We start from the raw sequence: 11,545 nt of genomic DNA on the forward strand, positions 1-11,545 counted from the left end.
AAAAAGGACTCGCAAGCCGAACTGGACTGAGGAGCAAGGTTTGTTGCTGGCCCAGTTGGTGAACGAACATAAAGGTATGTTACGAGGAAAATTTGGCCCAACTGTCACTAGCCAAGGCAAGAGGCGCGCCTGGGACACAATATCAGGATAGCCCAGCGGATCAAACACCATTCCCATCTGCAGCACCTGCTCCGTCAGCACCCCTGCAGGAGAGCAGATTGCAACTCACAATTGATGTGTTTGAAAAACAAAAAGAAGTCCTTTCCCTTCAGGAGGAGTACTACCACCTTAAAATTGAACACCTAAAAAATAAACCATTTACAGATTGTGTTCTTTGTCTTGCATTTAACAATTGCAGGTGATGTGCAGTAAAACTGTGGTAGTTCTTAATACCATCACAAGTTCTCAAAAGACATGGGGCTACAGCTTGCCTGAAATGTAAATTTGTGAAGTTTGCCCTGTAAGGCAGTCCACTCTGGGCTAGGTTCCCCTGTGGAATGTAAATATCTTCTTCACCACCATCCTCATCGTTGTCCTCATCCTCATCGCCATCCTCCAGAGGTTCTGCAATCTGTCTAACCTTGCAAATATTGTGTAATATTGCACAGGCTATGATGACTTTGCTGACTTTTTCAGGCCTCAGCCGCACCTCTCCGTGGAGAACATGAAAGCGCCTCTTAAGCTGGCCTATGCCATGCTCCACCACCGCTCTTGTTGTCTTGTGGGCCCTACAATAGAATACAGAGACCTTTAATTATTTGATGGAAATATTGCACTACTTGGATGCTCTAACATATTGCTTGCATTTCATTTCCATGATTTTTGTATTGTTTGGCTTACCTGTTATAGTTTAGTTGGGGCCCTTGGCATGGCTGGAGGTAAGGTGTAAGGAGCCATGGTTTGCATGGGTAGCCACTGTCCCCTAACAAGTGGCAATTAGCTGGCACATAGCGTCTCTCAAAAAGCTGTCTGATGCCACTCTCGGAGAGCATTCTCGCATCATGTGTGGAGCCTGGCCGTTTAGCCACAATGTCCAAAATCTTACAGGCCGCATTGAAGACTATTTGCACATTGATGCTGTGGAAATTCCTCCTGTTAACAAAGACAGCCTCGTCCTCTGATGGCGCAATTATTCTCACATGTGTTCCATCAATTACACCCACAACGCCAGGGAATCCTGCAATGTCCATAAATGCCCTTTTATGTGTGTGTAAAGTGCGGGCATCCAGCGGGAATGAAACAAATTGTGTCACAATATTAGGTTGTGACAAAGCTGTCAGTGTTTGGGTGATGACTCTGCTGACAGAGGATTGGGACAGACCCAAGTCATCACTGCTGCATTGTTGCATTTTCCCAGTTGCCAAATACCTCAGGGTTGTGATTACTTTCGTCTCCGGTGTAATAGCGTTGTGGCGTCGAGTTGGTGAAGTAATTGCATCTCTAAGGAGATCCACCACAAACATGATTCCTGCACGATCCAATCTGTAGCGTCTCAATAATTCCCTGTCATCCAGTGTTTGCAGGACATCTCTCCTGCCTCTTCTGTTGGCCATTTTGTGCAGCTGCTTAGGGGAACTCCTAAGCCACTAAAAGTCCTCTTCCCTGCTCTTAGCAGATCTCGCCTTAGGAGCCCTTTTAAGCGCTAGGAATCTTGAGGAATAGCTTTTATATTAACTGGGATTGTCGTGTCACTTTTAGGGGAAATTCTAAGAAAACGTCATGACTCTGAGAATTTTCTTAGAATTTGGCCGCTAGGAGCCACTTTTTGCACAAAGATTCTTTAGGGATACGGGCCCTGGTGTCCTGCAGGTTTTAGATGTATCCTTGAACCAACACAGCTGATTCAAATGGCTAAATTACCTCCTCAACATGTCTTGAAGTTCTCCAGGGGGCTGGTAATGAACTAATCATTTGATTCAGGTGTGTTGACCCAGGGTGAGATCTAAAACCTGCAGGACACCGGCCCTCGAGGCCTGGCGTTGCCTACCCCTGATATAGACAGTGCTTGAAGCAGTTATGACCTTCTTGCCATATTGGCAGAATAAGGCTACGTTCACACTGCAGGCGAAAGCGCATCAAATCCGATTTTTTTGACCCTATGCGACCCATATCCGATCATGCTATGACAGTGTGAACGGCGCAAATCCGATATTTTCAAATCCGATCTGGGTCACTTTCGTATGTGGTACTGAATCCGATACATATCCGATGTTTTAGAAAGCGACTGCTGTTTGAACGGTCAAGTCGCATTAAATCCGCCTTTTACGTCACCGACACAAGACTGAAGCCAATTATCAGCGCCCGAGAAGACATCGCGAACGCTTCCTAGCCATCCAGTGTAGATGTCAGTGAAACTGTTGGGAAGACAACGTAAACATTTTATTTGTACTGTATAATCTGCAGATTCTGACAGAAATCTGCAGCTATCCTTTGAAGCACCGCTCCTCTCTTAAACAGCAATAAGGATCATTATTAGGTTATTTACATTATTATGTAAATAACAAAATAACTTAAAGCAAAAATTGGGAAACGTAAAGTCCGAAGTCTTTATATTAATGGCCATCAGTCAAACAATACTGTTTGTTCTTGGTCTAAACAGAGTGCGTTGTGTGTGACATCTTCTTTTGCGCATGCGGGCCGCTTTGAGCGTTCACACTAGAGCGTGTTTGCTGTCGCATTTTATTTGTAGTGTGAACGAGGAGACAAAAAAATCAGATTTGATCAAAAAATCGGAATTGAGCATTAAGACCTGCAGTGTGAACGTAGCCTAAATGACCTGGAAGCTGTTGCACTGTCTGCACCTGTAAACTCCAGGACACGTTTACAAACAATTTTCGTTGTTATTTGCGCTGCAGCTGCAGGTTAGGGTGGAGTTACTGTGTGTGTGTTTACAAGTAGTTTTAAACCTTGTGATCCACAAAACAGCATAACAGTAAAAGAAGAATTGACTGCGTTACAGTCAGTGCGGGAGCGGCGGCTTTGCTCGTGCGCGATTCATTTGCAGTTTGGACGCACGTGAACATCTCCTGCCCTGATACACAGCAAAATCGCCAGTGTTAAATTGACACTGTGAGTGTTAAATTTAACACTAGAAAAGTGTCTATATGTGTCCACTCTTTTGAGTGTTAAATTAACACTTTTCAAAGTGTTATATTTTTAACAACGAGCTAGTGTTATTTTAACACTGCACAGAGTTAAAAATTAACACTGAGTAACACTGACCAGTGTCAAAAATATTCTACACTGGTGTTAAGTGTTAAAAATTAACACCGAATAGTGTTGGTGGTACTTTACACTAGCCCTGGTGTTAAAAAATTCAACTCTGAATAGTGTTAATTTTCTAACACTAACACTAGTGTCAGTCAAATCATTAATACCACCAGATTACAATAAACTCCCATTAATCTCTGATATCTCTACTGCTACAATTAACCCCCAACATCCACCCATTACAAAGAAATACAAGACATTAACGTTCCAAAATACTTTGTATTCAGATACACCACAAGTAAACAAGTCATACAAAATTACAGTATGGGACAATGTACATTTTGTCATCAGTGCCATTTGAAAATTGCCTATCATAAGGTCTATAGTACACCAGATCATCTACAGAGATCAGTGCAAAGACATCTAATCCATCCTCAATAACAAATGCATTTAAGTGATCATTGAAATATACTGTTGAGACCTTACAAGTTAGAAGATAAGTATTGAAATCGCTAACAATTATACTGACAATCTTACTGAACAAAGGCATCTCATTTTCAACACCAGAACAAACATACATCCCAACTTGATATTCTGTACCATAACTTTTGACCCAGGAAGTTGTAGAAACAATAGAAGAAACATCAAACATTTTATTCAGTGCTTCACTGCCTTTTAAGCTGCTGGCCAAGACTTCATTAATGGGGCCGAACTGTAATCTTTTAAAATAAAAATTTTCAAAATGAAAGGCTAATTGATTCTGATGTTTTTTTACTAGTGTTTTTGTGATATTTTTAAAGTTCTTTACAGATCTTTTGAAGAACTTGTGCTTTGCTTCAAATCTCATGCACCACATATGTATGAGTGGCCCAATTTTTCTAATGCAGCGTGGGTAATGGATCATTAGGTGGTGCTTTGGAATCAAATTCCGTTCTGGAAAGAGAGATTTGAAAGCCTTGTGATGATCGGCAATCAGATGTTTCAAATAGCAAGTCATGCCATGAGTTATAATGGGTGAAAAAACAATGTTCACAATTTGAACTAACAAAAGTAGCAAGTTCCAATGTCCATCATTTCTGCAAACGATATCTCCAAAAATCAATGGGCTATTCCGCAAAAGACACCATGACTGCACAGCATTAAGCCCAAGATCTTTGCTGTTGTCATCCAGTTTTAGCCCACCTGGCCTGTTCCTTCTCTGTGCATATCCGTAGTTAAAGCTTATAATTCTCTGTGACAATGAATTCAAGGATATCAAAGAGGTCTTAATCAAGTACTGAAACACAAGCTTTAACTCATACTGCACCACTCCCTCTAGTAGATCATGCATTATGTCTACAGCATAGTTGTCTGAAATATGGAACAGCCGAAGTGAATTGAGTAAACAATTTCTTTTTACACCAAATGTTGAGGCCAAAGCAGGATTTTGTTGAATGGCACCACAGTGTTTGTAATGAAGTTCTTTGGAACGCAGTGTTAAGCCTACATGATCTTCACTAAAAACTGACTGCAACTCTGTCTTATCAGTTAAACAAAATCTACAACAATAGTTTGCACTAAATGATTCAACAAAACCAAAAATGCTATGTAAAGCCAAGTTGTCACCTGTAATCTGAAAAAGCGAACCTCTCACAGGTGTGGCTGAAAAGGGCACTTGCATTCCTTCAGTCTCTAAAATCTTTAGATCATCAACAAGTGGCTTTAGGATAGGATCAAACCCATATTTTTTTAAGTCTTCTGAATGAAAAAGGGCTACAAGATGAATGTTCATCACCACAGAATTTAACTCTGGTGGCAAATTTCTCAAAACAAAATAAATACAACCAAGTTTGTGCACCCCCTTTTTTGAGCCTAAAGGATTAGCAGTTTCAAAATCGTCATAGTAGAGCTGGATCTGGAGAGCATGTTCTTGTTGTGAGAATAAACTGTGATTTTTGAAGTAGGAGCCGTCATTTAAATCTCTGTACAATCCCTCCATGTTTAGTTTTTTTTTCTGGAAACTGCTACAAAGTTCACTGTTTCGAAACATAGATGAAAGGGATCCCATGATAGGAACGTACATGAATTTATCATTGACAGGAACTTGCCTGTATGTCCCTGTTGTTCTATCTTTGCGTACATCAAAACGCACACCAAGAACATGCTCTATGGGTTCAACTATTTTCCATTTTTGCTCAAAATATCTTATCCTTTTAGATTCTGTGTTAAGACATGAAAATGGATTTTCAAGCTGATCAAAGCAATCCTCAACTTTTTCTAAGGTTTCTCTTGATGTATCAGTTGACAAACAGTCGACAACAGATTGTTTTGCATGTGCATGGATGTCATTAACCAGTTCCTCCAATGAACCAACTAACTGTACAGTACTTTCAGGAACTCCTGATGATTGTACTTGAGCAATAACAGAGCTGCACATGTTCAGTATTTGCCTTTTTTCAACTGGAACCGGTGTAGTTATTGTCATGGGATGAGCCACATTTACAGGCTGTGAAACAGAGGTTCCATCGTTAGGTACAGGCTCAAAATTGTTGATGACCTCAGAGTGAACGCAGTCTCCATGTGCTCGGAATAAGTGCCGCTTGTAACCAGAGTACGTGTGAAAGATAAATGAACATCCAGGCTCTCCACAGGTCAAACGTAAAAACTTTCCTGGGTACAAACCATGCTGGAACTTCAAATGTCTAAATAACACTGAGCAACTTGTGTGGTGTATCTTGCAAATGTAACAGATGAACATTTCCAGTCAAAGTGCTGAATAGTGGATATCTTTAAACCGTACAGTGAAGACTTCCTCTTGTTTCATTGACCCGAGGACTGTCCTTCACGCTGCCAACATCAATGCCATACACTTGATGGTCTGGATGAATGTGTAGAAGTTGTCCAATGCCTTATCAAAGGACACGGCAAATTAAAAAATGTGCCTTGAAAAGTTTTGCCTTGTCAAAACCTGCATCTCCCATCTGTGTCACACAGGGAATGACCTTTTGATCTAGGACAATGTAGAAACTTTGGGTAGAAACTTTGGATGATGTTCTTTCTTTCTCCAACCCACAGGACGAATGGCTGAGTGGGGCCAGCCTTAAGAAAAGCCTCTGTGCTACCTCCCACCTGAGGGAGAGAAAGAAACCAAGTGATTCACATTAAACAAAATTGATAATCTGATGTTGAGGCATTGCTGTTTGAAATTATGACAATATTAAAATGTTTCACTCCGCGCGCACAATTATTTTTGTTTCAATGTGTACATTTAGTTTTAATAGAAACAATGACATGTCAGTCCTGCAACACCAAGCTTGTCTGGGATAGATACATCTGCTGCAGGTTGGATCACCTTGCCATCTTAAAATATCAGCCGTTGATAATTTGCATCTGTTCTCATCAAAAGAGAAATATACAATTCTAAAAAGCATACCTTGATGAATTTCATTAGGTGGTGAGCAGCATCTGATGTGCTAATCTTTGAAGACGTCCTTCCCTTAGATGATGGAGTGAAGTGAAGCAGCAAAAGAGGGCAGCCGCCTCGCAGTCCCAAACTACAGAATAGAAATTAAGATCATCACAATTACTGTCATTTAAAGGACCACAGCAGTCATTTTTCCACGTTATGTAATACCATGATGACATTTTAGACACCTGATAATTTTTCTAATAAGGCAGTTTTCCAGCGCCTTGGTATAAAAATTCATTTCTAGAGACTTAAAATCTTCTGGCCACCAAGTGAAGTAGATATCGAGTCATAACAATAGTAAGATTATGTAACTTTTTTTGTGTTCAAACTACATTAAATGTCATTTCAGGTTTAACATGTTTGTAAGCTTGTTTTCATACCATACAGAAATGAGTGATATATTGTGTTGTGGGAATTAAGCAAATGCTGTAAAGGCATGCAAAATCTACCATTTCCAACTTACACTTACCAGCCTCGTTAGAGTAACGCTGTGCAGAAATGAGCAGCTCATCCAATTCTGTACTCTGGGACAGATTTTTGCAATCTTTGATGATCCTTGGCTTGAAGAATGTTGGCCACTTTGCAAGGAACTTACCAGACACTTCCTCCCCAAAAAACAGCATTGTGAAGTCTTGGTCAATCTTAAACACAAAGTGTAACAACAGAAACAACACATTAACAAGAAAACAAACAAAGGAACCACAAAGCAGTCATCATCATTCGAATCCACTTAACGGCTACCCTGAGGTACCCCTGAGCAAGGTACCGTCCCTACACACTGCTCCCCGGGCGCCTGCTTAGTGGGCTGCCCACTGCTTCACTGAGTGAATGGGTCAAATGCAGAGAAAAACAAGTAATTTCCCCATGGGGATCAATAAAGTATCCATTATTATTATTATTATTATAAATTATTTTATGCCTTACCAAGCCAGGTGTATCCAGAAATCTTGGGAAAAGGTCCAGGACAGTAGAAGCTATGGCAGGTTCTTGAACCACTTTTTGCCTATGTTGAAATGTCACCTTCATGTTGTCTTTGACATGTTTCATGTCAGTTGAGTGCCTCTTCCTTGCATTTATCACCTGACAACGGCCTCACATTTGAACACAAGTTGCGAAGAGTCTTGGGGCTGTCTTGAAAAGCTGACTTTGATTAGTTCATCTCTTCTCGGGAACCAGCATATCACCACCTGCCAAGAGTAAAATAAGGTCCAGCATATAACACCATTTCTTTGCAAAATATCTAGCATGTCTAGTCCCTTTAGACTGAGTTAAAATTAATTTTAATTAAAGTAGTACAAGCTGTGTAACATGACTGCAATACAGTATTCTCTCAACTATCACAGGGGTTAGTAGGAACCATATTTCTATTTTATTATTTTTTATATATTTTAAGCGATAAAAACCCTCCCCACAAATATTCCTGACAATGTAGCGTTTGGTTTGTTCGTTTTTAAATTTCAAATATTGTATAACAAGACAAAACTGCAAATATGAACGCATCCCCCCCTCTCCCTCTTAACTAACCGATGCCTTTAATTGAACTACCAAATTAACACAATGGTCCTCTCTTTCTGGTCAGACACTTTGCAGCACTTCTGCTGTAATTTTATTCATATTTAACAAAATAAAAATGCAGAAATAAGTGTACACATTAGTTTTTGACTCTCACTGAACTAACAAAGCCAATCCCTCCACATGTTTGTACTCTCTTGTTACCTCGGCCAGGTCCGCGGCTCTGAACCGTGGTAATGACACCTCTGGCCAATACGCTGGGTTGTCGGGCTTGTAGCTTTACTGTCAGCGAACACAGTGTACAGTCGAATCTTAACAGCTTTCTTACAACCAGGCACTCATTTTGGCGGCAGTGGTTATTATTATATTTACATGCTCTCTTCTTCCATTTCTCATCGGTAACAGCTCTTACTTTCTCCCTCTCTCGCGCTCAAACACACAACGGGAGGGGCAGTTCCACACGTTCTCCCCGCAGCACGGACTACACTACCCATGAGGGCCGGTAACACTCTGCCCTCATTGCCTTTATATTAAATCATTTTTGGCTAATGACAAAAAAAGTCACTTTAAGGGCCAAATTGCATTATACTTCTTCACCTCACCTGACGTGGGCCGCAAGTGGCCTTTGGGCCACGAGTGGCCTCTGGGCCGTGAGTTTGAGACCACTGACCCTAAGGCTTTGGCAGTTTAATTCGAAAATAAATAAAAGGCATTTAATAAAAACTGTGAAATATATTAACATGTAATATTCATTACAGTCTGCCAATAGCCAGATTATGCTAAATGAATATTAGGAAAGAAACTGGTACTTTGCAGAGTTCTAGCTAGCAGTAGCCCAGCTTAACAAAAACAGTTAAAATTCAAATATGACACTTAAAGATGATGTATTTTGATATAAATACTATTTCTTTTACTAGTTATCATGTTACTTGTTCTAACATCAATCTAAAACTTAATATTTAACCGAATAAAACTTACCGCATCAGCAAGAAAAAATGGCGACCGAAGATTCTGGATTGCGAAGCTCCACAGGAAATGAAGGTGTGGTCTAATTTAACACCCACAGTGTTAAAATGCAGTAACGACTAAAATCTACACTTACACTTTTCAGGAATCAACTCCCGATGTGTTATTTTAACTCGATTAAGTGTTGAACTAACTCGGAACTCTGTTGAAATCTACTAACACTGAAAAATCAACACTGGCATTTTTGCTGTGTACTATTGGCCTGCCAACCTCACCGCAGCCATGATGTTGGCGGAGGATCACCTGGCCGTCGGACCAGAGGCTGTACGGTGGAGCGTCCAGCCCATGGAAGACCAGTTACAGGCACCGGCAGCTCAGAAAAGAGGCAGGGGCCCCATAAATGGTAAATGGTCTGTATTTATATAGCGCTTTACTAGTCCCTAAGGACCCCAAAGCGCTTTACATATCCAGTCATCCACCCATTCACACACACATTCACACACTGGTGATGGCAAGCTACATTGTAGCCACAGCCACCCTGGGGCGCACTGACAGAGGCGAGGCTGCCGGAAACTGGCGCTACCAGGCCCTCTGACCACCACCAGTAGGCAACGGGTAAAGAGTACTGACATTGGAGTCCCACAAACCCCTTCGCACCGCTGCTTCAGGCCAGGGGCCCAGAAGACGTGGCTGGGGCTCCAGCACCCACCCCCGGTCTGGGAGGGACGTACCACATTTCGGTAAGGTGTCAAGGGGGTATACGCCACGCCTTGGTGGACATGGGCTGCACACCGAGCCTGGTCCACCAAAGCTTTGTTCTGCCCGGGGCGTTGTTTGAGTGGGTGGAGGTAAGATGTGTGCATGGGGACATGGGAAGGTGCCCCACGCCTCCACGGGATTTTCTCACTTTGTACGGCAGACAGCCTGATTAAAAAAAAATGGGGGGAAGGGTCGAGTCCTGCGAAAAAAATGAGATTCAGTACATGCTGGACCTGAGAGCAAAACTGCACGGGTTGGGGAGGCTTTCATGGGATAATTTGCTCCAGGCTCAGCAGCGTCAACAGAGCCTGTTCAACAGAGGGGCTAAACTCAGGTTTGAGCCTGGTCAAGGAGAGACATGAGTTTGGGTGGGAGTTGCCAGAGTCCATCATTCCCACCTCCCTCCATTGTGATAACCATCTTACATCCCACACAAGTGCAGAGAGCGGATGTTGCTGCTTTACAACAGAGCTTTGCAGGCGCGTTCTCCCCCCTGCCCAGCCAAACGTCTTTCATTGAGCATCGTATTGAAATGCATCCTGGCATGATGTTGCGTTCATGGCCCTAAAGGCTTCCTGAACATAAAAGACAAATTCTTCAGAAGGACATGGCCGACATGCTGAAAATGGGAGTAATAGAAGAGTTGCACAGCGCCTGGTGTAGTCCCATAGTTTTCGTGGTGAAGAAAGATGGTTCTATGCGGTTCTGTGTTGACTATCACAAGGTGAATGAGGTGTCACAGTTTGATGGGTACCCAATGACCCAGGTTGATGAGCACCTAGACCAGTTGGGCACTGCTCGCTTTGGGCTACTGGCAGATTCCCTTGTCTGCAAAGTCCCGGGAAAAATGGCCTTCTCCACTCTGTATGGTTTGTACCAATTTGTCATATTTCCGTTTGGCATGTTTAGAGCCCCGGCCACCTTTCAGCGCCTTATGGACCAGGTGCTGCTGCCGCACGCTGCATATGCTGTTGCCTACCTAGATAATGTGATCTGCCATAGTGACAGCTAGGAGGAGCATGTGCAGCGGGTGGCCGCGATCCTGGATTCCCTGAGGAGGGTGGGGCTCACAGCCTACCTAAATAAGTGTGCGGTTGGACAGAGGGAGGTACAGTATCTGGAGTACCACTTGGAGGGTGGGCAGGTGCATCCACAGGTGGAGAAAACAGCAGCGATTGCATCCTGCCTGCGCCCCAAGTCCAAAATGGAGGTGAGGCGGTTCCTGGGGCTAGCCCCTTGACCGATCTCACCCGGAAAGGTGCCCCCGATCTAGACCAGTGACGGAGCAGTGCCAGGTGGTGCTTGTGCAGCTAAAACAGGCTCTCTGTGGGGAGCTGCTGCCGTTCACGCCTAACTTTTCCCTCCCTTTTTGTCTGAAGACAGATGACTCAAAGAGGCCTGGGGGCCATTTTGTCCCAGCAGGTAGGGGGAGCCGACCGCTCAGTTCTGTACATCAGCCGGAAGCTGACGGATCAGGAGTGCCGGTATAGCACTGTCGAGAAGAAATGTTTGGAGATCCAGTGGCCGGTCGACTCCCTTTGCTACTACCTCCTGGGGCACCCATTCCCCCTCTGCTCAGAGCATGCATGGCTGCATTAAGAGGCTCTAATGCCTGTGTCTCATTCTCGCGGCCCATGTCACCTCTACTTG

General features: G+C 43.0%; 2 protein-coding genes across 3 annotated transcripts; both read right to left on the minus strand.

Moving 5' to 3' along the window:
• Window positions 1-1,794, minus strand: LOC113023347 (putative nuclease HARBI1). Its single transcript, XM_026169364.1, has 2 exons — window positions 841-1,794; window positions 1-728 (listed from the first exon to the last, which is right to left on the minus strand). The coding sequence occupies exons 1-2, from the start codon at window positions 1,551-1,553 to the stop codon at window positions 281-283; spliced, it is 1,161 nt and encodes a 386-aa protein (XP_026025149.1). The 5' UTR covers window positions 1,554-1,794; the 3' UTR covers window positions 1-280.
• Window positions 1,795-3,209: 1,415 nt separating this feature from the next.
• Window positions 3,210-9,369, minus strand: LOC113024625 (uncharacterized). Of its 2 annotated transcripts, XM_026171819.1 has the most exons (5): window positions 9,149-9,369; window positions 7,583-7,845; window positions 7,128-7,299; window positions 6,623-6,743; window positions 3,210-6,318 (listed from the first exon to the last, which is right to left on the minus strand). In XM_026171819.1, exon 5 carries the CDS (start codon window positions 5,945-5,947, stop codon window positions 3,518-3,520), a length of 2,430 nt encoding a protein of 809 aa, XP_026027604.1. In that variant the 5' UTR covers window positions 5,948-6,318; window positions 6,623-6,743; window positions 7,128-7,299; window positions 7,583-7,845; window positions 9,149-9,369; the 3' UTR covers window positions 3,210-3,517. The 2 variants fall into 2 exon arrangements, with proteins under 2 accessions (XP_026027604.1, XP_026027605.1); XM_026171820.1 differs by lacking the exon at window positions 9,149-9,369 and having other exon boundaries at window positions 7,583-9,138.
• Between the last annotated feature and the right edge of the window lie 2,176 nt (window positions 9,370-11,545).

The sequence above is a fragment of the Astatotilapia calliptera genome, chromosome 6 (assembly GCF_900246225.1).
Source record: "Astatotilapia calliptera chromosome 6, fAstCal1.2, whole genome shotgun sequence".
In the NCBI taxonomy this organism is placed as follows: domain Eukaryota; kingdom Metazoa; phylum Chordata; class Actinopteri; order Cichliformes; family Cichlidae; genus Astatotilapia; species Astatotilapia calliptera.

Bases quoted from the DNA above. Each gene is read 5' to 3' on its own strand.
- LOC113023347 (XM_026169364.1), bottom strand. From the start codon at position 1,553: ATGGCCAACAGAAGAGGCAGGAGAGATGTCCTGCAAACACTGGATGAC. The intron at 729-840 runs GTAAGCCAAACA...ATTCTATTGTAG, and splicing joins CCCCAACTAAACTATAACAG to GGCCCACAAGACAACAAGAG.
- LOC113024625 (XM_026171819.1), bottom strand. From the start codon at position 5,947: ATGTTCATCTGTTACATTTGCAAGATACACCACACAAGTTGCTCAGTG.